Here is a 26928-nt window from a genome sequence, read left to right as displayed (position 1 = left end):
ATCAACATTTATAGCAGATAAAAATGTCAGGAGTACTGTTGCAAAATCAGGTCAGTAAAACAGACTATTCCAGTTGATGGACGATCATAGATCAATAACACAGCTCCAGAATCTTATCCAAAAAAAAGCAATTTTACACAAGTTAAGATGGTTGACAGTGCCTCTCTGTAAAGGGGTATTTTCTAATTTCAGGTAGGTATTTAATATGTATTCGCCATCTCCATGCAAGGATAGATTACCATCACCATTCCTGGATATGACCTGTCCCAGCAGCAGGATAGACTCAAAAGAACAAAGAACAGTACAGCACAGGAACAGGCCATTCGGCCCTCCAAGCCTGCGCCAATCTTGATGCCTGCCTAAACTAACACCTTCTGCACTTCCGGGGCCCATATCCCTCTATTCCCTTCCTATTCATATATTTGTCAAGATGTCTCTGAAGCGTCGCTATTGTATCTGCTTCCACCACTTCCCCTGGCAGCAAGTTCCAGGCACTCACCACCCTCTGTGTAAAAAACTCACCAGAGGTGGTAGCACAGTGGTATACAGTCAGGAGGGAGTGATCCTGGAGTCTTCAACATTGACTCCAGACCCCATGAAGTCTTACAGCATCAGATTATCACCAACCACCCTCCTTCAGCTGATGAATCAGCACTCTTCCATGCTGAACAGCACTTGGAAGCAGCACTGAGGGTAGCAAGGACACAGAAGTACTCAGGGTGGGGGAATTCAATGTCCATCATCAAGAGCACCTTAGTAGCACCACTACTAACTGTGCTGGTTGAGTCCTGAAGGATATAATTACCAGACTGGGCCTGCGACAGGTGGTGTGAGAACCAACAAGGAAGAAAAACCTACTTAACCATGCCCTCACTAAATCTACCTGTGGCAGATATATCTATCTGTGACAGTACTGGTAGGAGTGACCACCGCACAGTCCTTGTGGAGACGAAGCCCCGTCTTCACACCGATGACACCCTCCCATGCTAACTGGGATAGAATCAGAACAAATCTAGCAGCTCAAAACTGGGCATCCATGAGGCGCCGTAGGCCAACAGCAGCATCAGAATTGTATTCAACCACAATCTGTAAACTCATAGCTTTGGATATCCCTCAATGTACCATTATCATCAGACCAGGGGGACAAACACTAGTTCAATGAGGAGTGTAGGAGAGCATGTCAACAGCAGCACCAGGCATGCCTAAAAGTGAGGTGCCAACCTAGTGAATCTACAAGACAGGGCTATATGCATGCTGAATACCAGCAGCAGCATGCTATAGACAGAGCTAAGCTATCCCACACCAACAGACCAGATCAAAGCTCTGCAGTCCTGCCACACCCAGTCATGAATGGGGGCAGGCAAGTAAAGAACTAACTGGAGGAGGGGGCTCCAAAAATACCCTTTCCTCAATAATGGGGGAGCCAGACACATCAGTGCAAAAGACAAGGCTATAGCGTTTGCAACCACCTTTGGCCAGAAGTATCAAATGGATGATCCATCTCGGTCTCCTCCTGAGGCCCCACCATACAGAAGCCAGTCTTCAGACAATTTGATTCACTCCACGTGATATCAAGAAACAGCCGAAGGCACTGGATATGGGAATGGTTATGTGCCCTGACAAGACGCCAGCTGTAGTACTGACCCCTGCTCCAAACCTAGCCACGCCCCCAGCCAAGTTGTTCCAGTCCAGCTACAAAGACAGGCATTTACCCGGTAATGTGGAAAATTGTCCAGGTATGTCCTGTTCACAATAAGTAGGACAAATCCAATCTGGCCAATTACCGCCCATCAGCATACTCTCAAGCATCAGCTAAGTGATGGAAGGTGGCGTTGACAATGCTATCAAGCAACACCTGCTCAGCAACAACCTGCTCACCAATGCTCATTTTGGGTTTCACCAGAGCCACTCAGCTCCAGAGCTCATTCTCGGAACATAGGAATATCACTGGGCCATTCAGCCCATCAAGCCTGCTCTGCCATTCAAAACGATCATGGCTCATCATCCTCTTCAATGCCTTTTCCCCACACTATCCCCATATCCCTTTTATGTCATTGGTGTTTAGAAATCTGTCAATCTCTACTTTAACCATACGCAATGACTGAGCTTCCACAGCTCTCTGGGGTAGAGAATTCCAAAGATTCACAACCCTCTGAGTAAAGTAATTTCTCCTCATCTCGGTTCTAAGTGGCCTCTCCCTTAGTTTGAAATTGTGTCCCCTGGTTCTAGACTTCCCAACCAGGGGAAACATCTCACCTGCATCTACCCTGTCTATCCCTTTAAGTATTTTGTAGTTTTCAGTGAGATCACCTCTCATTCTTCGAAACTCTAGAGAATACAGGTCCAGTTTCCCCAATCTCTCTTCACAGGACAGACCTACCAACCCAGGAACAAGTCTAGTGAACCTTCGTTAAACTCCCTCTATGACAGTAATATACTTCCTAAAGTAAGGGAACCAAAACTGCACACAGTACTCCAAGTGCAGTTTAACCAAGGTTCTATACAATTGAAGCAAGACTTCACTACTCCTGTACTCAAATCATTTTGCGATAAAGGCTAACATACCATGAGACTTCTTAACCGCTTGCTGCACCTGCAGGTTACCTTTCAGTGACTTCTTGATGAGGGCACCCAGGTCCCTTTCTAATCTCTTACCATTTAAGAACATTTAAGTACATTATTCTGTCTACCAAAGTGGATAACCTCACATTTTTCTCACATTATATTCCATCTGCCATGTTTTTGCCCATTCACTAAGTTTGTCCAAATCCCCTTGAAGCTGCTTTGCATCTTCCTCACAACATATATTCCCATCTAGTTTCGTGTCATGCGCGAACTTGGAAATATTACATTTGGTCCCCACATCCAAATCATTGATATATGCTGTGAACAGCTGGGGCCCAAGTACTGATCCCTGCAGTAACCTACTAGTCACAGCCTGCCAACGGGAGAATGACCCATTTGTTCCTATTCTGTTTTCTGCCTGTTAACAAATTCTTAATCCATGCCAGTATATTATCTCGCATCCCATGTGCTTTAATTTTGCTAACCTAATTCCTGTGGGGGACTTCATCAAAAGCCTTCTGAAAATTCAAGTATACCATGTCCACCAACTCCCCTTCATCAATTCTTTTAGTAACATCCTCAAAAAACTCCAACAGGTTCGTTAGACATGATTTCCCATTCATTAATCCATGTTGACTATGCCCAATCAGATCATTATTATCCAAGTGTCCATTTGTCACATCCTTTAGAATAGATTCTAGCATTTTCCCTACTACGGATATAAGGCTAACAGATCTATAGTTCCCTGTTTTCTCTCTCCCTCCCTTCTTAAATAGTGGGGTGACCTTTGTTACCTTCCAATCTGCAGGAACCGTTCCAGAATCGATAGAATTTTGGATGATGATCACCAATGCATCCATTATCTCCATAGCTACCTCTTTCAACACTTTGGGATGTAGAATATCAGGTCCTGGAGACTTACTAACCTTCAGCCCCATTAATTTCTCCAAACAACCTTCGTACCAATATTAATTTCCTTCAATTCCTCATTCTCCCTGGTCCCTTGGAACTCTAATTCTGGGAGATTTCTTGCATCTTCCTCAGTGAAGACAGACACAAAGTAATCATTTAGCTTCTCTGCCCTTTCTCTGTTCCCCATTATAAATTCTCCTGAAGCAAAACAAAGTGGTGGAAATACCATAAGGTCTGGCAGTATCTGTGGAGAGAGAAGCAAAGTTAACGTTTCAAGTCTGATAATAGGTCACAGTCCTGAAACGCTAACTTGGCTTCTCTCTCCACAGATGCTGCCAGAGCTGCTGAGTGTTTTCAGCACTTTTTGTTTTGTTTCAATTTCAAGCATCTGCAGTATTTTGCTTTTATAAATTCTCCTGACTCTGCCTGTAATGGACTGTATGGACTTAATGCCTGTAATTTGTCTTAGCCAAACGCTTCCTTTTTACGTACCTATAGAAGCTTTGAGAGTCCTTTTTTTTGCTATTTTACATTCATATTCTATTCGCCCTTTCTTTATCAATTTTTTAGTCCTCCTTTGCTGTATTCTAAAATCTTCCCAATCCTCAGAATTACTATTTCTGGCAACTTTATAGGCCTTTTATTTTAATCCTATACAATCCTTAACTTCCTTTGTTAGCCACAGTTGACTGCCTTGATTTTTGGGGTTTTTGTGCCTTGAAAGAATGTATAGTTGCTGTAAACTATGTAATAATTCTTTGAAGACTATCCATTGTCTATGCACCATCATACCTTTTAATGTATTTTCCCAATCTACCTCAGCCAATTTGTCCCTCAAAGCTTCATAATTTCCTTTGTTCAAATTTAACATCCTGGCTTCAGATTGAACTACCTCACTTTCATACATCATGTAAAATTCTATCATATTATGGTCACTCATCCCTAAAGGTTCTTTTACAACAAGATTATTATTTAGCTCTTACAACTTTGGTCCAAACATGGGCAAAAGAGCTGAATACCAGAGGTGAGGTGAGAGTGACTACCCTTGACATCAACGCTGTATTTGACCAAGTATGGCATCAAGGAGTCCTAGCAAAACTGAAGACAATGGGAATCAGGGGGAATAATTTCCACTGGTTAGAGCCATACCTAGCACAAAGGAAGATGGCTGTAGTCGCTGGAGGCCAATCATCTCAGCCCCAGGACATCGCTGCAGGAATTCCTCAGGGTAGTGTCCTATGCCAACTATCTTCAGCTGCTTCATTAGTTGCCTTCTCTCCAATGTAAGGTTAACAGTGGGGATGTTCGCTGATGATTGCACAGTGTTCAGTTCCATTCGCAACTCCTCAGATACTGAAGCAGTCTGTTCCAACATGCAAAAAGACCTGGACAAAATTCTGGCTCCAGAGAATCTACCATCTCCCCATGACATTCAATGGCATTACCATCACTGAATCCTCCATTGTTAACATCCTGGGGGTTGCCAGTGACCGGAAACTGGACTGGACTGAACCAGCCATATAAATACCATGGCTACAATAATAGGTCAGAGGCTGGAAATTCTGCAGTGAGTAACTCACTTCCTAACTCCCCAAAGCCTGTCCACCATCTATCTACAGGAGTGTGATGCCTAGATAAGTGCATCTCCAAAGTCAAGATGTGCAACACCATCCAGGACAAAGCAGCCTGCTTGATTGGCACCCCATCCACCACCTTAAACATTGATTCCCTCCATCACCGGCACACAGTAGCACCAGTGTGTACCACATACAAGGTGCACTGCAGCAATTCACCAAGACTCCTTCGACAGCATCTTGCAAACCCACGACGTCTACCACCTGGAAGGACAAGGGCAGCAGATGCACGGGAACACCACCACCTGCAAGTTTCCCTCCAAGTCACTCATCATCCTGACTTGAAACTATATTGCTGTCCCTTCCTTGGATCTCATCGGGTCACTTCAAGTGTTTTGATTACCTCACATGTGCACCTGATATCTCAAACCATTTGACATTACAGCAGTGACTTTACTTCAAAACTAACTCACTGGTTGTGAAGTGCTTCAGCATGTCCTGAGGTCGTGACTGGCTCTTGACAAGTCTTTTTATCTTTTCTTTAACCAATCCACTGTGGTGCACTTATTCAGAAAGATGCATGCACGACATTACTATTGCACTTGTCAAATCAGCCTTTGACATGTTTGCTGAGAACCCCCTCCTCCTACCTACCCCACCGCACCCCAGGCTTAAAGGGCTGTTGGAATTTTGACACAAGTGCAGCCATTTTGTGGAACACTGTGACCACATAATCGCACAATTTGACCCCCCATATGATCAGAGGCAATTTAGAGCATAAAACTACCTGACACCAGGACCACCCTTTTGACAGCCTAAATGAGAGAGAAAGGGAAAGCAACTGAGGCAGAGAGAGACACATAGAAAGGCAGACAATGAATTAAAGAGTAGAAAAGCAGATAGGAGGTTCAAAAAGGAAATTTATTTTTCTAAATTCCTGTCCGTCCACAATGACAGGAAATTCACTGTGTAACCAGTCAATCTCTCATGTTGCACATATTAAGACAGAAAATATGGAAATATGGTCCCTTTCTCACTGTTTGTGTCTTCCCTCTTCTGCAACTGTCTGACCTTTGGCCCTCCATTCGCAACAATATTTCTGCAGCTGTCGACCTGCTCAATCACTCCTTCAGCTCTGTTCTTCAGTGAAACCCTTACCCTGGGCATTTCCCCTGGTAGGATCTCCATCTTTGCTCCCTCGATTCCAAGGGGCTCACACTTGAACTTTTCTGGCAGACAACTGGTTTAGTCTCCAGATCTCGCTGGGCCACATTCAGTACCATCAAGTCCTGGTCCCCTATGCCAAAACTGCCCACTATGCCAGAATCATCCTAGAATCCAAAGGTTATCTGTTCTTCAATACCAACTGGCTCATTAAAGCCCTCTCCTTTATCCCCTGTACCCTCATATTCAACAACACTAAAGAGCTCATTGACTTGGCCACACCAAGCCAATCCCCACAGTTCAATAAATCCACCCTTGACCCCTCAAGCATTGAAAGTTATTGCTTCATCTCCACCCTCCTTTTCCTCTCCAAATTCCTTCAATTTGGCGTCAACTCCCAAATCCATGCCCATTCTTCAGGCAACTCTATGATCAAGTCTTTACAATTAAGTTTCCTTCCCATAATAGTGCTGAAATGGCCCTAATCCAAGTCACAAATCACATTCTTTGTAACCGTGATCGCGATGCACTAACCCTTATTTCTTCTCGAGCTGTTACAGCCTTTAACACAATTCACCACACTATCCTCTTGCAAAACTTCCTCTGTTGTCCACCTGACTGTGATGGCCTCCTTTACTTGGTTCTATTGTTACCTATCCCAACTATAGCCAGATGATCTCCAGAAATATCTTCTCTTTCTGCCTCTACACCACTACCTCCAGAGTATCCCAAGGATTTGACATAGTTGACAGAGAAGGTATTTTCTCTGGCAAAGGAATCCAGAATACAGGGGCACCATCTTCAAATGAAAGCTACACTATTCAGGAGTGAATTTAAGAAGCACGTTATTCACAAAAGGGTGCCTTTTAACTACATTATCTGAAAATGATGGAAATGTCAGGTTCCATATATATGCTGATGACACCAACTCTCTTGCACACAACCATCCCATTCCCCCCTCCCCTCATTGCCTATGTTGTCAGCCTGCTTGTCCAACATTCAGTCCTGAATGAGCTGTAACTTCCTATAGTTAAACATTGGGAAAACCAAAGCCCTCGTCTTTACCACCTCCCCACCCCCGAACATGCTCTGTAACCTTGACATCAATCCCACTCCTTCCCTTGCCACTGTTTCAGGCTGAACCAGACTGTTTGCAAACTCAGTGACCTATTTGACCCCAACCAGAGCCTTCCTACCCATATCCTCTCCAGCACAAAGACTGTTCACTGTTACCTCTGTTACATTACCCCTCTCCGCTCCTGCCTCTTCCATCTGATACTGAAATCTTACCCATTCCATTACCATCTCCAGACTCGATGATTCTCGGCTAGCCTCCCATCTTCTGTGCTCCATTAACTTTGGCACATCTAAAACTCTGCAGCCTGTATCATAACTTGGATCATGTCCTGCTCACCCATCATCCTAGTAGTCACTGATCTACACTGGCTCTCAGACCCTTAGCGCCTCCAATTTAAAATTCTCATTCCCACTTCTAAATCACTTCATAGTCTCACTCCTTTTCATCCCTGTAACCTGATTCAGCCCTACAACCTTCCAAGATTACTATTCCTCCGACTCTGGCCTATTTACTATTACCAGTTCCTTCAATCACCTATGGCAACCATGCCTTCAGTAGTCTTCCATCCTTTAAAACCAAGCTCTTAATCACTCCTCCTGTGATGTCCCTTTTCAGAATGGTGTTAATTTTTCTCTGCCTCTGTGAAGTGCCTTCGTATTTTTATGTTAAATATGCTACATAAATCCCAGTTGTTTTGTCTTCCTTTCTCTTCTCTGCTATTTCTTGCTGCTTAATTATTTTTTCCTTCTCTCTCTGTCCTCCACGGGTTGTTCTTTAAGGTGGAAGATGCAAGTTATTGTTAGCTATGGGGGAAAGGTGGTGTCAACACAGCTCAAATTACAATTACAACTTCAACTACAAGGGGACAAGAGTTCACAGTGAAAGGGGAAAAGTTTAGGGGGGATATGCGTGGAAATTCCTTTACACAGAGGGTGGTGGGTGCATGGAACGCTTTGCCAGCGGAGGTGGTAGACGCGGGCACGATAGCGTCTTTTAAGATGTATCTAGACAGATACATGAATGGGCAGGAAGTAAAGAGATACAGACCCTTAGAAAATAGGCAACAGGTTTAGATAGAGGATTTGGATCGGCGTAGGCTTGGAGGGCCGAAGGGCCTGTTCCTGTGCTGTAATTTTCTTTGTTCTTTGTTCAAACTGCAGTTTGGGTGGGGCTTGTGGAGATAATGTGCCATTAATGACTATGTTCCCATCTCCTCCCCAATCCTTTGCTCTGATCACATTGCCAGCCTCTTCATTTTTGTATGTATTCAATGCTCCTCCTACCATCCCCAATTTACTGATAATCCACTCGACTACTTGGTCAATTGTCACTCAGTGTAAGAAATTAAAAATATGCTTGGAGTAAACATAGATTTAGTTGTCGCCCTGAAATAGGTATAGTAATAGGTTAGTGTTGTAAGTTTTTTTCTACTGTAAACTGCATAAGGTTTTGCTTCTATCAGTGGACTGACTATTCTTAGGTAATGACAGTTGCAGCTAGCCCGAAAAGGGGCCATCATCGACGAGGCCTCTGCAATAGTGGGAAAGCAGCAGGATAAATGCTTAAAACAAAACCATGCTTCAAAACTATCAGGATTTTCAGTTAAATCTTATTTAAGAAGCTTTCAGAAATGCAGAAGTTAATTACTGTGTAAAAGTCAAATAGAAGTTACTTTAGTGAACAACCCCATGGTTCAATAGTCTGATAAGGAATTAGACCACTTAGGCTGGATGGCCATTCTGAACAGTTAATTAGCAGGCTTTACGACCAGCTTTGGGCATAAATAACTGATAACCTGGACAATGGAGCCCCTGAAGGTTAGTTGAAGGCCAGAGATAAGATGGAGCAGCACCCATCCAGGCAAGTGGAGAGTATTCCATCACACTCCTGACAGTCATATTGAACAAATGACATAAGGGGATATGAGGATAGTGGGGCAAAAAGGCATTGAATGACCAGCCATGATGGTATTGTATGGCAGAGCAGGCTCAATGGGCTGATTGGCCTACGCCTGCTCCTTTGTTTCTATGAACAGTCTAGGGTGAGACAAGGAAAGGTGATGTAAAGGCCTGGGATTGATCAAGGACAGAAGGTACATGTGAAGGCTCAAGAAACTAATGGCAGATCGATAACATTCGGGTGGACTTTTAACCCCATGGGTTAGACAAAGAACTTCATATATTATTGCGCAGTTTGCAAATAAAGGAAATTATACAGCAATAAGGTCTGTCAATCATCCATCCAGGTCCATCCCTGAAAAAGGGCATAAAGTAAGAGACTTTGGGAGGCCTCAGTGCAGTAGGTGGTGCAGAGAAATTCCTAAGGGTAGATCCATGCTAACACTCTTGGGTACACTCTTGCGACAAAATGTCTCTATTTTCAGCAATACTCAAGTTCTGTACTACCAAACGACTACTTGAATGTTTTATTTTGTTTAAATCCTTATCTTGAATGTTAGAAATTTCAGTTACTGAATAAAAGGTAGCCAAATTTCTTGTGCGGAAATCATTTTGAATGATTTCTGGAACCTGGTGTTCAGATACTCATCTCAGGGTGATGTACTGTTAACTATAAAATTACAGCTATTAGCGGTGGCAGTGTTTTTTTAAAAAACTAATTCATGGGATGTGGGTGTCGCTGGCTAGGCCAGCATTTATTGCTCATTCCCAATTGCCCTCGAGAAGGTGGTGGTGAGCTGCCTTCTTGAACCACTACAGACCATGTGGGGTAGGTACGTCTCGGTGCTGTTAGGAAGGGAGAGCCACGATTTTGACCCAGCGACAGTGAAGGAATAGCGATATAATTCCAAGTCAGGATGGTGTTTGGTTTGGAGGGGAACTTGCAGGTGGTAGTGTTCCCAAGCATCTGCTGCCCCCGTCCTTCGAGGTGATAGAGGTTGCGGGTTTGGAAGGTGCTGGCTAAAGAACCTTGGTGTGTTGTTGCAGTGCATCTTGTAGATGGTACATACTGCTGCCACTGGTGATAGAGGGAGTAAATGTTTGTGAATGGGGTGCCAATCAAGTGGGCTGCTTTGGCCTGGATGGTGTCGAGCTTCTTGAGTGTTGTTGGAGCTGCACCCATTCAGGCAAGTGGAGGGTATTCCATCACACTCCTGACTTGTGCCTTGTAGATGGTGGACAGGCTTTGGGAAGTCAGGAGGTGAGTTACATGCCGCAGGATTCCTAGCCTCTGACCTGCTCGTAACCACAGTATTTATATGGCTACTCCAGTTCAGTTTCTGGTCAATGATAACTGCCAGGATGTTGATAGTGGGGTTTGTAATGCCATTGAATGTCAAGAGGAGATGGCTAGATTCTCTCTTGTTGGAGATGGTCATTGCCTGGCACTTGTGCGGCGTGAATGTTACTTGCCACTTATCAGACCAAGCCTGAATATTGTCCAGGTCTTGCTGCATTTCTACACAGACTGCTTCAATGTCTGAGGAGTTGCGAATTGTACTGAACATTGTGTAATCATCAGCGAACATCCCCACTTCTGACCTTATGACTGAAGGAAGGTCATTGATGAAGCAGCTGAAGATGGTTGGGCCTAGGACACTAACCTGAGGAAGTCCTGCAGTGATGTCCTGGAGCTCAGATGATTGACCTCCAACAACCACAACCATCTTCCTTTGTGCTAGGTACGACTCCAACCAGCGGAGAATGTTCCCCGATTCCCATTGACTTCAGTTTTGCTAGGCTCCTTGATGCCATACTGGGTCAAATGCTGCTTTGAGGTCACTGATAACATTGAAAATACCTAATATCGTACTAACTATAGGAGTAACAGGTATAACAAGCAATTATAATTAGTTTCCAATGAAATGCACACCTCACATTGAGTTTAACATATAATAGAACAGGATACCTGCTATTGCACTCCTTTGATAAAACAGCACCTCCACTAATTTATTGTGGGTGATGCTACTAAAAATTCAGTAGCTGAAATTTTTAAAAATGCTACTGAGTCCAGGAATTATGTAAATTTGAAGATAAATTACACGACTGTCACCTTGAAACAGAAACATTAAACTGTTAACCTCGACACTGAAGTATATACTTTGAATTCTGCTGGTCAATTTTTTTTTGCAAATAAAAAAGTGTGACATCACCTGCACACATTGAAAAAAATCTCATCTTTTCACTACTTGCTTAGCAAATATTGGTTGAGGAACATAGGAGCAGGAGTAGGCCATTCAGCAAATCAAGCCTGCCTGGCCATTCAATACCATCATAGCTGATCATCCACTTCAATGCCTTTTTCCCCACACTATCCTCATATCCCTTTATGTCATTGGTAGGTAGAAATCTGTCAATCTCTACTTTAACCACACTCAGTGACTGAGCTTCCACAGTTCTCTGTGGTAGAAAATTCCAAAGATTCACAACCCTCTGAGTAAAGAAATTTCTCCTCACCTCGGTCCTAAGTGGCTTCCCCCTTATTTTGAAATTGTGTCCCTTGGTTCTAGACTCCCCAACCAGGGGAAACATCTTACCTGCATGTACCCTGTCTATCCCTTTAAGTATTTTGTAGGTTTCAATGAGATCACTTCTCATTCTTCGAAAATCGAGAGTATACAGGCTCAGTTTCCCCAATCTCTCTTCATAGGACAGTTCCACCATCCCGGGAACAAGTCTGGTGAACCTTCATTGCATTCCCTCTATGGCAATAATATCCTTCCTAAGGTAAGGGGACCAAAACTGCACACAGTACTCCAAGTGTGGTCTAACCAAGGTTCTATACAATTGAAGCAAGACTTCACTACTCCTGTACTGAAATCCTCTTGCAATAAAGGCTAACATACCATTAGCCTTCTCAATTGCTTGCTGCACCTGCATGTTAGCTTTCAGTGACTTATTGACAAGAACACCCAGGTCCCTTTGTCCATCTCCACTTTCTAATCTCTTACCACTGAAGAAATACTCTGCACATCTATTCCGTCTACCAAAGTGGATAACCTCATATTTTTCCCACATTATATTCCATCTGCCATGTTCTTTCCCACTCACTAAGTCTGTCCAAATCCCCTTGAAGCCGCTTTGCATCTTCCTCACAACACACATTCCCGCATAGTTTTGAGTCATCCACGAACTTGGAAATATTACATTTGGTCCCCACATCCAAATCATTGATATATGCTGTGAACAGCTGGGGCCCAAGTATTGATTCCTGCAGTAACCTACTAGTCACAGCCTGCCAACGTGAGAATGACCTGTTTATTCCTATTTGCTGTTTCTGCCCGTTACCTAATCTTTAATCCATACCAGTATATTAACTCCTATCTGCTGTGCTTTAATTTTGCTAACCAACCTCCTGTGGGGGACTTCATCAAAAGCCTTCTGAAAATTCAAGTATACCATGTCCACCAACTCCCCGTCATCAATTCTTTCAGTAACATCCTCAAAAAACACCAACAGGTTCATCAAACATGATTTCCCATTCATAAATCCATGTTGACTATCCCCAATCAGATTATTATTATCCAAGTGTCCATTTATCAGATCCTTTAGAATAGATTCTAGCATTTTCCCAATGACTGATGCAAGGCTAACTGGTCTGTAATTTCCCGTTTTCTCTCTTCCTTCCTTCTTAAATAGTGGGGTGACATTTGTGACCTTCCAATCTGCAGGAACCATTCCAGAATCTACAGAGTTTTGGAAGATGATCACCACTGCTTCTACCATCTCCATAGCTATGTAGAATATCAGGTCCTGGAGACTTACCAACCTTCAGCCCCATTAATTTCTCCAATACAACCTTTTTACTAATATTAATTTCCTTCAATTCCTCATTCCCCTTAAGGTCTTGGATCTCTAATTCTGGGAGATTTCTTGTATCTTCCTCAGTGAATACAGACACAAAGTAATCATTTAGCTTCTCTGCCTTTCTGTATTCCCCATTATGAATTCTCCTATTTCTGCCTGTAATGGATCAACATTTGTCTTAGCCAAGTGTTTCTTTTTCATGTACCTATAGAAGCTTCTACAGTCCATTTTTATGTTTTTTGCTAGCTTACATTCATATTCTATTCTCCCTTCATCAGTTTCTTCGTCATCCTTTGCAGTACTCTAAAATCTTCAGGTTTACGACTATTGGTCAACTTTATAGGCCTTTTTTAATCTTATACAATCCTTAACTTCTTTTGTTAGTCACGGTTGACTGCCTTTACCTTTGGAGTTTTTGTGCCTTGAAGGAATGTATAGTTGCTGTAAACTATTTAATATTTCTTTAAAGACTATCCATTGCCTATGTACTGTCGTACCTTTTAATGTATTTTCCCAATCTACCTCAGCCAATTTGCCCCTCATACCTTCATAATTTCCTTTGTTCAAATTTAACAACCTGGCTTCAGATTGAACTACCTCACTTTCAAACATCATATGAAATTCTATCATATTACGGTCACTCATCCATAAATGGTTTGAGTGTTCTGAATATCAGCAGAGGCACCAAGAATCTTTTCACAAGACTAAATTAGTTTAACAGATAGTTTGCTTAGAGCTTTCAGTCTGTTTATAACACACCTAAATGTATAATAATGTCCTTGTCCTTTAGCTTTGAATTGCAATGCATTACTAGCACTCTTGTAAGCTCTCAGGGTACCATATTTCATAACTTTTTTTGAAAATCCATTAACATGTTTGCTGTAGTTTTGAAAATTATTCTAAAACAGTGCATACCCTTGGCCATTAGAACAGTGATAATGCAAACTTCAGCGACACGTATGTGCAATACTTAATGCACAGACTGCTTGCATGCACGTTTGGTACTGCAGCAGTTGAATTTGTTTCAGAGAGAACATGGGCAAGTTGTGCTTTTCCTGCGCGTAAGCTCAATTAGACAATAATGAAAGAGAAATGTAGGTAAATTGGAGGCTTTGCTATGATAGTGATTACTTTAGCACAAGACAAAGCAATGAGCCAAAACAAAACTCTTGGATAGTTTGAAACCCATAACCAGGGCATCCTTAAAGATCGAGACTGTTGCGTGGAGCGTAAACACTGACATTGACCAGATGGGAAGAATGGCTTGTTTCTGTGCTGTAGACTCTATAAGATGATGCAAGGGGGCACATTGGCTGACTAAAAGAGTCAATCACTGTGGCAGAATTGAGACTCTTAACACCTCATCCAGGCAGGGCTGTAGTTCACAATGGATAGAACTTTCAACCTTTGCGAGGATTAAAACAGGGAAGGGAGGAAAGGAGGGATGAGAGGAAAGGAGGGAGAGAGGAGAGGGGAGTGGAAAAGAAATAGAGAGAGCGAGAGAGAGGGAGAGAGAAAGAGAGAGAGAGAGAGAGGGAGAGAGAAAGAGAGAGAGAGAGAGAGACTTACATTTATTTGCCACTTTTCATGATCATTGGACGTCTCAAAGCGCTTTACAGTGTAAAAATTCTTTTGAAGTGTAGTCACTGTTGTAATGCAGGAAACACAGCAGCCAATTTGCACACAGCAAACTCCCACAAACAGCAATTTGAAAGTGACCATATAATCTGTTTTGTAATGTTGATCGAGGGTTAAATATTGGCCAGGACACTGGGGATAACTCCTGTGCTCTTCTGAGAAACAGTGCCATAGGATCTTTTACATCCACCCGAGCAGGCAGTTGGCACCTCAGTCTCATCCGAAAGATGGCACCCCCAACAGTGCAGCACTAACTCAGTACTGCACTGGAGTGTTGGCCTTGATTGATCCTGGAGCAGGACTTGATGCCAGAACCTCGTGATTTACAGGTGTTATGATGGTGCTTCTTTTTTTTTGTTCAATTTTAAGGTCTCATGTATTTTAGAATTACGGACATTGTTTTATTTGGGAAAACTGAGACTCTTGAGATTTTTTTAAATTTTGCTTTGGACAGTCAGTTGGGGTTTGGACAGTGTTCTGAAAGGAGTTTTAAAAACCAGCCAAGACAGCAGGCACCCTAGCTCAGCCTTTTTCCATCTCTTCGAGAAGCTCTTTGAAGCGAGTGTAATAGGTAGAGAAATTGATGCAGCATTCCTCCTCAAAGGCCTGCCAAAAACCCCTAATGCTGCATTTTACCCAGAAAATCTGCCAAACTGATCTTCAACATTACCTGAAAAGAACTGTTCTGTAAAGATCCCAGTGACAGCCATCTACGCACATTTGGGACGCCAAACCAAAAAAGGGACAACTGACATCTTTCCAAATCTTCTCTTAATTTCTTCAAGAATTATCAAGTATTTGGCCAAAGTATTCTTTTTTGTCTTTTTTTTTTGTAACAGAGCTCTAAAAAGAAAATCTCTTTTTTTCGGTTAATTAGTATGCGTTTGTGAGAGGCCAAGGCAAAAGGGAACTTTCATATTTCACTCTGTTAATGCTTTGCTTTGTTACTGGTTATGTCTTGTTTTATAATAAACTAATACTTTTGTTTATTAAAGAAACCTGGTTGGTGTATTTTATTCTGGGATAAAGAGTAGTCTTTGATTGATGTATTGGTAACTGGGTAAGCATTTGAATATATTTTTGTGGAGAAGTGGAACTAGAAAAGACAGGTCACTCCTCCCACCTCGGTCATAACAGAGGCAAGAGTGCTACCAACTGAGCCACGGCTAACAGTGAAATACCAGAAGCCAAGGGAAAGGATAACCGAGCGGAACGTACAATGGGTGGTGTACCAATATTAACCAGTTTACACCCCGTTTTTGAAATTCTCTAGCATATTGCACTATTGACTTGCTAGCCCAGCTCACCAGTGGAACCTGAAGGGATACACCTGTTACTGCTGACCAAAATTGTTTCCATCCAGCGCTAGACAACACTGTGTGCCTAAACTGCAACAGGTATTATGATGCTGGTTCAGCAAGCTGTGGGAAGTTTCCCCCTTTCCAGTGATTCCCAGTGCTTTGCCTTGATAGCCTCTAGATAGCCAGTTCATCCCTGGCAGCACTCTGGCATACATGTGGGAGCCCCTAAAGCATGGCTGTTAACAACAGAATTGTCTGAGCTGTTAAGTGGACTGTACCCAAAAATAGGGCAAGTGTGTGTGCTTTCCATATGAAATGGAACATCTATGTGCATTCCCCAGTTATGTAGGTAGGTAAATCAAGTATGAAGGCAATTTTTTGTGTAAGATATCTTGCTGACCAAAAATCATGGTGAAACCCAGACACACTCACGACGACTTCATCATTCTAATACCATGCAGTCCAATTTGCTGATCCACAGTTCCAGACATCCATAATGAGGAGGAATATTAGAGCCTTGGAAAAGGGACAACAATTCACTACAATGGCACCGGGAAGGAAAAGATATAATTATTAAGAAAGGTTCAAAAATTGCACTTTTTCCTTACTGGAACAGAGAAGGTTAAAGGATTGTTTCCATTATTTGGTGAATCAGTAACAAGGTGGCATGGACTAAGAATTACCAGAAAAATGGGGAAAATCAGAAGAATTTTTCTATACATACAGAGGCATGGAATGCATTACCACAAGTGGCAGAGAATACATCAAATAAAATTGAATTAGGTAAGTATCTGAAAAGGAACATATCAAGGCAGAGAAAATGCAAGGAACTGGGATTAAAGCAAGAAGCTCCAATGAAGGACTAGCAATAGCACAAGTGGGACAAATGGCCTCCTTCTCTTCTGTAATTGCCATGATTCCCACTGCCCATTCAGCCATGCTGATGGCCAATTACACATTACTTGGGACTAAATGATCAGGTTTTATGCTGTTGGCCTGAAGAACTTGTTTGAGGCAGTCCAAACATTATTTCTAACAAGATAAAATAAAGTCTCATTTTATTAGTCTCCTCTTTTCGAATCCAGCCCAGACTAATGTAAAAGGATACTGTTCTAAACAAGCAGGCAGTGGTCACTTTTTTGTGGGATTAATGAGCCAGGCCTGCTTTCCCATTTAATGCCTGGGATTTCACTTTTTTCCCAGTTTCAGACGAGGGTCTGAGCTCCAGTTAGGGAGATCAATATGTTTAGCATCCAACTGTTCAACTCTGCACAGATAGTTGGTTACAATGCAAACCTTATGTTCCCTGGACTCACTATCACATAAATTATTAAGCAACTGCCTCAGAGTGTTAGTAACTATTAACAGCTGAGATGATGCTAATATGTATTTATTTCTGACAGTGTGAGATGTTTCCAGCTTCTTGTTACACCATCCTAATTTAGTTAAAAAATCTGAATTTCAAAGCGTTTTGGAATTTCTTTGGAGAAGATTTTATCATGATTTTTTATTCCGTCTCGAGATGATCGATAACTTATAAACATAAGAAGCTGCTGTCAGAGTTGTCCTGCTTCTCCAGAAGCTGCATGATATTGGGATCCCGCCAATAGACTTGGCATTCAAATACATGGAATGGGATGAAACTGCAATACTCATGTGATAGATACCCACTAAACATGCCAGGAGGAGCTAGGGCTTATCCATTCCAGCATAAACACATTTTTGATGCCGTGGTAAGTCTTAACCACTACCAAACAATCTTCCTGGCACCAAAAGTTAACTTTTACAAGTATGGAGTTGCATTCCTTCATATCTTAATTATTGTTGGATATATGTTAAAAGATTTTTCTTTTTAACTTTCAATTTTTGTTTTGTCACTTTTATGTCTCTCTCAATCCCATTTTTCATTCTCTATTTTGCTTTCTGTACCTGATTTGACACTAAATTCAATATTCTAACTTGTTCCATCTGGTTCAGACTCTGCACTGCTCATTAGTGATCCTTCAATCTGATTGGTTATGGAGGTACATAGTTGCTTGCCCTGTTTACAAAGGTCTCAGATTCCCTGTAATAGATGCTGCGCTAAAATGGCCTCAGAAGGTCTTTGAGCAAGTTTCAGTGCAATGAATGGCTAGTGCCATTCATTTGCCACCAAGTGCAAAATCTTGCCCATTAAAAATAGACCATAAACATATGTTGATGAAAATCCAATAGAGCATTCTTAAGTAATGGAGGCAAATTCACATCACAAAAGAATACACATATGGTTTTCAACTGTGTAACTGAACCCAAATAATGATTGAAGAGTGTTGTTCATGAAGTCTGATTAAAATCCTATAAAGAGCACTGTGCTACTGTGGTGACAACATAGTGAGATTACAGGTATATGGTTTGAGAGATAGTTCGCAATATGTTCGCCTTTAGAAGAAACCAAAAATTAAGTAATGAGATTTTAGCACAACAAGATGCATGGTCAGTTAGTTTCATAAACCTCACAGATGTGAGAGGCTGAGGAATGTACTATACAATGTCAGCAATTGAAGCAGAGATCATGTCATTATTTAAGAGTAAATTAGATCAATGATTGACAGAGAAAATAAACGGATATGGGAACATGGGACAAGGATGACTGTTGGGATGCAGGACATAAATCAACACTCAAATAAAAAACAAAAAAAAAGCTGGAAACACACAGGTCAGGCTAGCATCTGTAGACAAGTGCCAGTGAAAAAGCCAGAGGTGGGTAGATGGGGTGGGTGGGGGGGGGGGTGGGTGGGGGGAAGTGGGGCAGCAGGCTATGGTGGGGAAAGAACAAAAGGTCATACGTGTAATAGGATGGAGATGCAAGGCAAAAACAAGCAATAGTGGTACAAGGGAAGAAACAAAGGATGGGTCCAGAGGAGGTATAAGGAGAACCCTTACCAGCACCTGCTTTCCAAGAAAATGGGAGATGTTATGATTTATAGCTGTTGAACTCAACATAAAATCCCAAAGGCTGTAAAATAATCAACTAATAGCTAGTGTGCCATGCCTCGACCTTCATTAGAATAGTGCAGGAGGCCAAGGACAGAGGTTAGAATGGGCATGAACCAAAGAATTAAAATGGCAAGTGACCAGAAAGTTAGGGGCACACTTGTGGATTAAACGGGGGTGTTCAGCAAAGCGATCACTCAATTGGCCCTTAATCTCCCTTTTACCCTGGCTCTGCATTTGCTTAAAAACTGTTAAATCTCTAATTACTTCCAGTTATGATGAAAGGTCATTGATCAGAAATGCTATCTCTATTTCACTCTCCAGAGATGTTGTCTGTTGTGCTGCTTTTTTTCCAGCATTTTCTGTTCTTATTCTGATTTCCAATATCTGCAGTATTTTACTTTTGCTTTGATACACCAAGGCAGGCTCAATCAAATTACTGTATTTTTAAAAAAATCTATCATTTAAAAATATTTCTTATCCAGATTTAGGTAGATTTGTTCCAATGCTATTTGGCATTAAGCAACAGCTTCAGCGTGCAAAAGTGAATTGATTCAGAGACTAGTTCGGAACACTCATTTTATTTGATCCGTGGACAATGCAAATGCCCTTCCAAGCTTGTCCAAGTGAAGATGACTTGCATTCACAAATCTCAATTACAAATGCAGTCCTATTAATAAAACACCATTTGAAAAGATGAGCAATTTGCTTTGATGTGTATACATTTTGCTCACTATTTTTCAGCATGTTTAAACTTTGCATGGGATATTTTTGCTGCGTATTTTTGATTTGATCTTAATAATTCAAAACATTCCTAAAGTCTCACTCACCCCAGGTACATTTTGAAAAATAAGCAATAACCACAGATTCAAAAATGAAATATTTTGACCATTCAAATCAAACTGTATGGAGATGCACATTTTGTAATACCCATCTTAATTTGAGTTTGAACACTTGCTTTTGCAACAATATAATCAAGTTCAAAAGCTCAGAAGTCTCATTATCTTTCACTGATGGTACATCAGAATCTATATTCAAGACTGGTTAAAAAAATTCTGTCTTTCCCAACTAAACTGATGAGTTCATGCTAGAATACACTGAATACTACTTGGCCATGGCTTGGCCACGTGAGCCGCGTGGAAGATGGCAGGATCCCCAAAGACACATTGTACGGCGAGCTTGTCACTGGTATCAGACCCACTGGCTGTCCATGTCTCCGCTTTAAAGACGTCTGCAAACGCAACATGAAGTCCTGTGACATTGATCACAAGTTGTGTGAGTCAGTTGCCAGTGATCGCCAGAGCTGGCGGACAGCCATAAAAGCGGGGTTAAAGAGTGGCGAGTCGAAGAGACTTAGCAGTTGGCAGGATAAAAGACAGAAGTGCAAGGAGAGAGCCAACTGTGTAACAGCCCCGACAACCAATTTTATCTGCAGCGCCTGTGGAAGAGTCTGTCACTCTAGAATTGGCCTTTATAGCCACTCCAGGCACTGCTCCACAAACCACTGACCACCTCCAGGCGGTTACCCATTGTCTCTGGAGACAAGGAGGCCAAAGAGAGAAAACACTGAAAACATCCAAGTTTTCTGTGTAACATATGCAGGTATGTGACTGAAGCTTTGTCACAACTTAAATCATTAAAGGAACCAAGGTGAAGGCCCAAGGCCCACACTTGGAGGAGACTACTGAGGCTGAAATAAATAAATAAAAATCAGGAAGTACTGATTAGATTAGATTTTAAAAGCCTCAAGACTGGGAGAGGAACCTGTTCTGATATTCAGAGAAAGAATAAGTTACAATTTGAGTGATGCAATGAGTCTGGATGGCAATTTAGTGACGATGGAGGGATTAGGAACAGCAAACAGGAAAATATATTTGGAACTTAGAGGGACTGAGACATATTTCGGAGCAGCACTGACCATAATAGGATTGATAAAATAAAGACAATAAGATTTGCGAGAACTTGGAGGTAAGAAAGGGATAGAGCATCAAACATGTGATGTTTTAATATATTCGTGGTGCTATATAAACAGAAATATTGTTACTGTTGTTATTGTATCCTGTCCAAAAATGCAGAAGATTTGCCATAAGAGATTTCCAGCCATGAAAGCATTTTTAAGTCGTGGGCAGACTTGGGCTTGAAAAAGTATTATTCTGCACCCCGCTTGATTTTACTTTCCATTCAGTTATGGAAATGTCAAAGCTTTAGCCTATCTAACAGAATGATCCACATTGGAAACATTAACACTGGTTGAGTACACAACAGTATCCAATTGGAATTTATTTTATTTCCACTCTGCGGTTCCAGATTGGTCTTTTAATTAACTCTTGTGCAAACAGAGCTGCTCTTAGACAAACACGATGCAGTGGTTCCCAGGTATTGGGAAAGAGTCAGTGAAAGTGCTTCTTCAACCTGGTCTTCCCTATTTAAGAATATTGTAATAGGATCAATAGCATGGACAATTACAATAAATGTGTTAACATTTGGGAAAAGCTTTTATTTCATCAAAAGTTTCCCTTTCCAAAAATTAGCTTTGAGTATAAAGTAGCTGGTAAAAGTCAAAAATGAGTGTCCAGTCCAGTCTCCCTGGAAGGGAGAAAAAGTCGTTAAAATACATTGTTATGGGCCTACAGACATTTTCCTGAAGTCAGCACTGTCCAACGTGCAACTGACTGCCACAGAACAGGATGATTTCAGGTAATTGGAAGAGGGAAATTAGCCAAGGTCCCCAATTTTGTGTTTGTGGCCCTGGGTGAAAATGCCAGTACTTTGGGTGGGGTAAGATCGGAAGCAGCTGTGAAGCTCTCCACCCTCCATGGCCCAATAGGCTGCCACTACTCAATGTCTTGGCTCCCACAAGACTTCATACTTGTGTGTGGTACCAGATATCTGCTGGTACTTGTACCATACAAGACAGTACCTCGGGTGGGGGTGGGGGGGCGGCGGGAAGGAAGAAGACAACAAAGAGAGGAAAGAACAAGAAGTTTCAGCTGTGCATTTTATAACATAATAACTGGAACAGCTCAAATGAAAAAATGGGGGGAAAACTACAGAAGGTGCCCTTAACTTTGACAATTCTGATTTATATTCCACTTAGATACAAATGCATTAATAAACTAAAGAGTTACATCCAAAAACGTTATGAAAAACAAACAGAAGGCTTTACAGCTGCACTGGTTACCTTTTAATATTCAACAGAGCCCAAGGAATTCCAGTAGGTGTGTTAAAAGCAGGGAGAAGCTTCTCCCCTAGTTCCACTGCTTTAGCCCTGAATACCTGCAGGAAAAAAAATGCAATGTATTAAATATTACTATATTAACTGTGGCAAAAAAAATTCTACAGGAAACAAACAGAACAAATTTATTTTTGTACGACTGAAAGCCCTCAGAAAAACAGATACATTGGTATTAAAATCAAAACAGTCAAATATCAGTATGGTTATGATTACAAGGCCCCATAGATAATATAATGTATTAACTATGAGCTCAATATGACCCATGGTGAAGTTCCATATTTGGTTATAGTTCAGTACAATCTACTAGCCATGCTCAAAGCAGTATTAGTTGAAGCGACTAATATGTCCACACGTCTACCCTTATTGCAGGGTTCCACCATCACACAATCAGTGAACAGAAACCAGGCTCAAGCCAAAGCTAGAAAGAGGAACCAATGTGATTTTTGCAAACCAAAAATTATGTATACTCTATTTAGTGGCTAAAATTCATCAGAACTTAAATTCTGCTTTTTATATCCAAATTAGGACTTGGAAATTACAGGACAAGGGAAACCAAATGCTCAGGCTCCAGCTTCAGTGTGGAATACAGGAGCTTTTCCTGAGAGGGTTTTTAAAAAATTCATTCATGGGATGTGGGCATCGCTGGCTAGACAAGCATTTGTTGCCCATCACTAATTGCCCCTGAGAAGGTGGTGATGAGCTGCCTTCTTGAACCGCTGCAGTCCATGTGGGGTAGGTACACCCACAGTGCTGTTAGTAAGGGCGTTCCAGGATTTTGACCCCCGTGACAGCAAAAGAACAGCGAAGTAGTTCCAAGTCAGGATGGTGGGTGACTTGAAGGGGACCTTTCAGGTGGCTGTGTTCCCATGCATCTGCTGCCCTTGTTCTTCCAGGCAGTAGAGGTCGCAGGTTTGGAAGGTGCCGTCAAAGGAGGCTTTGGGAGTTCCTACAATGCATCTTGTAGATGGTACACACTGCTGCCACTGTGTCAATGGTGGGAGGGAGTGAAAGTTTACAGTGGTGGATGGGGTGATGATCAAGAAGGCGGCTTTGTCCTGGATGGTGTCGAGCTTCGAGTGCTGTTGGAGCTGCATTCATCTAGGCAAGTGGAGAATATTCCATCACATGCCTGACTTGTGCCTTGTACATGGTAGGCAGGCTTTGGGGAGTCAGGTGAGTGTTACTCGCTGCAGAATTCCCAGCCTCTGACCTGCTCTTGTAGCCATAGTGTTTATATGCTGGTCCAGTTATGTTTCTGGTCGATGGCAACCACCAGGATGTTGATATGTTGATAGTGGGGGATTCAGCGATGGTCATGCCATTGAACGTCAAGGGGAGAGGGTTAGATTCTCCCTGGTTGGAGATGGTCATTGCATGGCACTTGTGCGGTGCGAGTATTACTTACCACTTATCAGCCAAAGCCTGAATGTTGTCCAGGTCTTGCTGCATGTGAACACAGTACCTGAGGAGTCACTGTATATGAGGAGTCACTGTATATGACGAGTCACGAATGGTACTGAACACTGTGCAATCATCAGCGACTACCCAATTTCACACCTCATGATCGACTTAAGAACATTAAGATCACTGATGAAGTAGCTGAAGATGGTTGGGCCTGGGACACTACCCTGAGGAACTTTTATTCTTTCATAGAATGTAGGCGTCACTGGCAAGGCCAGCATTTGTTGCCCATCCCCAAGTGCTCTTGACAACTGAATGGCTTGCTAGGCCATTTCAGAGGACAGTTAAGAGTCACTGAAGGACATTAGTGAACCAGATGGGTTTTTACAAAGATCAGTGATAGTTTCATGGCACCATGACTGAGACTAGTCTTAAGTTTCAGATTTTTCTGCTATCAATTAACTGAACTTATTAATTAATTGAATTTGAATTCTACCTGCTGCCATGGTGGGATCTGAACCATTGTCCTCAGGGCATTAGCCTGCATCTCAGTTACTAGTCCAGTGAGATTACCAAGATGCCACTGCCTCCTCTGCAGCAATCTCCAGGGACTGAGATATTTGGCCTCCAACAACCACAATCATCTTCCTTTGTGCAAGGTATGACTCCAACCTGTGGAATTTCCCTTGATTCCCACTGACTTCAATTTTTCTAGGGAAAGAGGGGGCTTGACTCAGTAGATGCATATTTTTGAAACCTAACCATTTCACACAAGTATTTCTTTACGCAGCATTCAGCTTTAGGTTGTGTAGCTCCTGGCACACCATTTAATGATGCAGTAACCTCCAAACTTCAAAATCTTGATCCAAAGCGGCTGGTTGGTATGTTCACTTGTTTTGGCTCAAAGATGGACCACCCCTTTCTGCTCCTAAATAGCTGCAAGCCAAGCAAGAACGCAATTTACAGTGTTTGTGGGGATCTTCACGAGCTAGACCAATAAATATCAAATAATCATGCAAAAACTGCACTTACAGATTTTAAAATGCATGATATTAGTGTAATGGCACCAAAATGAGATGGGTCCGATTTTAAAATATTGGAGTTTTTATTTTTGCACCAGTTAGAATGTGATTTTTAATGCAGACTCAGAACACTAAACATAAACATGGTGAGAGCAGACCAATCTTACCTATTGCTATTTTCCTTTGTTTCAGTGTATATATATTTTTCATTTTATTTGTTTTCATGTGAAGTCTCCATAATACTTTGTAGCAGATTCAATTGTGAAATTGATTCTGTTTATTCTTTACTTAAATGATTGCATTTTGAAGAAAAGACATGCTGTTTCCAACAAAATATAATCACATAGCATTCTGAAATTTAAAGCAAGATGATCTTCTGAACAAGACATATCGCTTTGATTGTACAAAGGAAATACAAATCCCAGTAGAGAAACAGGAATATATTAATGCTACACAGATGGAAGTAAGGATAAAGCAAAACAAGGGCACACTGTTCTTGCATTTCTCAGAACACTCCATCATAACCCTTCTAAATGAACATATGCTGGAGATGTTCCAAATAATTTCTTGAATTTACAAATGATTGGTGATGGCACAGATTGCCTTAGAATAGACGCGCCTTGCTCTGACCCTCTCACTCACATGGGAAATGCAAACTTGAAAGTAGCGGTGAAACATTCATCAACAAGCTTTGCTTTCAGCTCCACTGCTGCAGTTATGCAGACTATAATCGCCTGGTACAGTAAATGAATTTCTTTTTAAAGTGGCATGTGTAACAATAGAAAGTACCAGTTAATTCAAGTATTTTCGTTATAAACGGAAAGAGACATTTTCATTTATTGCTGAGATAAACCAGTGCTTCACAATTGTTCTATTTCACAAATGTTGACTGAAGATCACATAGAATTTCTTTTAACATTCACAAAGATAAATATGATCAGGAATTTACGAAATTCCTTTTTCGACAAAAGCATCATTTCAGGAGGAAGATGCCCAGCTGAGAAACCAAATAGTTTAATGATGCAAATGAATGGAGTCAGACAAATTAAATCCATTAGGTTTCTGACATGAAGTGAAATGGCCCAATTGGTACTCTCTTAATCCTTCAAATAAAATATATAAAGAATTACAATTCCTTATACATCCTTTCCTTTTTCACATCATTTTAGTTGATAGTTTACTGAGGAAATGATTGGAGAAAACTGGATCAGAGCAGATACCAAACCATGCTAGACAACTAGATTACTATCGATAAAGATTAGTCATTAACCAAAGGGTGTTACAGCATTCATATATCAATTGTGTGCGAAAAGTCAACTCTCTTCTGCTGTGTTTCTTCCAACCAGTTCTCAGCAGCACTTAACCTTTCAACAACATTTCACCAAAACAATGGAAATGGGCAAGAAAAAAACTTAAACATAACTCTAATGATTTACTTCTTTAGTCTTTATGGACTTTTTAAATAGAAGTGGATCTCTCAGGATGCCACTTATAGTGAACTGGAGGATATGCTGTTCATTAGTGCCCACGAAGCTCCAAGCAAAAAATCACTTCTTCTCTCTCAACTGATCTCTCTCGCTCCATCTCATCTCAGCAAAATATCTCCACCCTCCTCATAGACAAGGTACATTTTTCCTATTTCAGTAATCAACAGGATCAATATCTCCCCTGCATCATTGAATCATTCCTGGCTTCTACTATCTCTCAGACCTTCCATTTTTGTTCTTTCCTCCTCTTCCTCTGTTCATGATTAAAATTTGTTACATCTCCAACGAAAAATCATTAACTTGACATGTTAACTGTTTCTCCCTCCAGAGATGCTGCCTAACCTATTGAGTATCTCCAGCATTTCCACCTTCATTTTAAACTAAATGGTACAATTTTGAAGGTGGTGCAGGAACAGGGGTGTACTTTCACAAGCATCTGAAGTTTGTTTTTATTCCTTTGTTGGATGTGAGCATCGCTGGCAAGACCAGCATTTGTTGCCCATCCCCAATTGCCCTTCAGAAGGTGGTGGTGAGCTACCTTCTCGAAGTGCTGCAGTCCATGTGGTGTAGGTACACCTACGATGCCGTTTGGGAGGGAATTCCAAGTTTTTGACCCAGCGACAGTGAAGGAAGTGTGATACAGATCCAAATCAAAAGGATGTGAAACTTGGAAGGGAACTTGCAGGTGTTCCCATGCATCTGCTGTCCTTGTCCTTCTAGGTGGTAGAGGTCATGGGTTTGGAAGGTGCTGTCGAAGGAGGCTTGAGGAGTTTCTGCATTGCATCTTGTAGATGGTACACACTGCTGCCACTG

At 41.6% G+C, this 26928-nt stretch overlaps 1 protein-coding gene across 1 annotated transcript in view; it reads right to left on the bottom strand.

Moving 5' to 3' along the window:
- Positions 1–26928, bottom strand: part of man1a1 (mannosidase, alpha, class 1A, member 1) — a 511026-nt gene that overhangs the window by 95887 nt on the left and 388211 nt on the right. Inside the window, exon 5 of the mRNA XM_068025440.1 lies at positions 22152–22246. Coding sequence (XP_067881541.1) covers positions 22152–22246 — 95 coding nt within the window. The remainder of the gene's footprint in view (positions 1–22151; positions 22247–26928) is intronic.

This window comes from Heterodontus francisci, chromosome 3 (assembly GCF_036365525.1).
Source record: "Heterodontus francisci isolate sHetFra1 chromosome 3, sHetFra1.hap1, whole genome shotgun sequence".
In the NCBI taxonomy this organism is placed as follows: Eukaryota; Metazoa; Chordata; class Chondrichthyes; order Heterodontiformes; family Heterodontidae; genus Heterodontus; species Heterodontus francisci.
The sequence above is the reverse complement of the archived record's forward strand: the minus strand, read 5'-3'. Positions and strand labels throughout refer to the sequence as shown.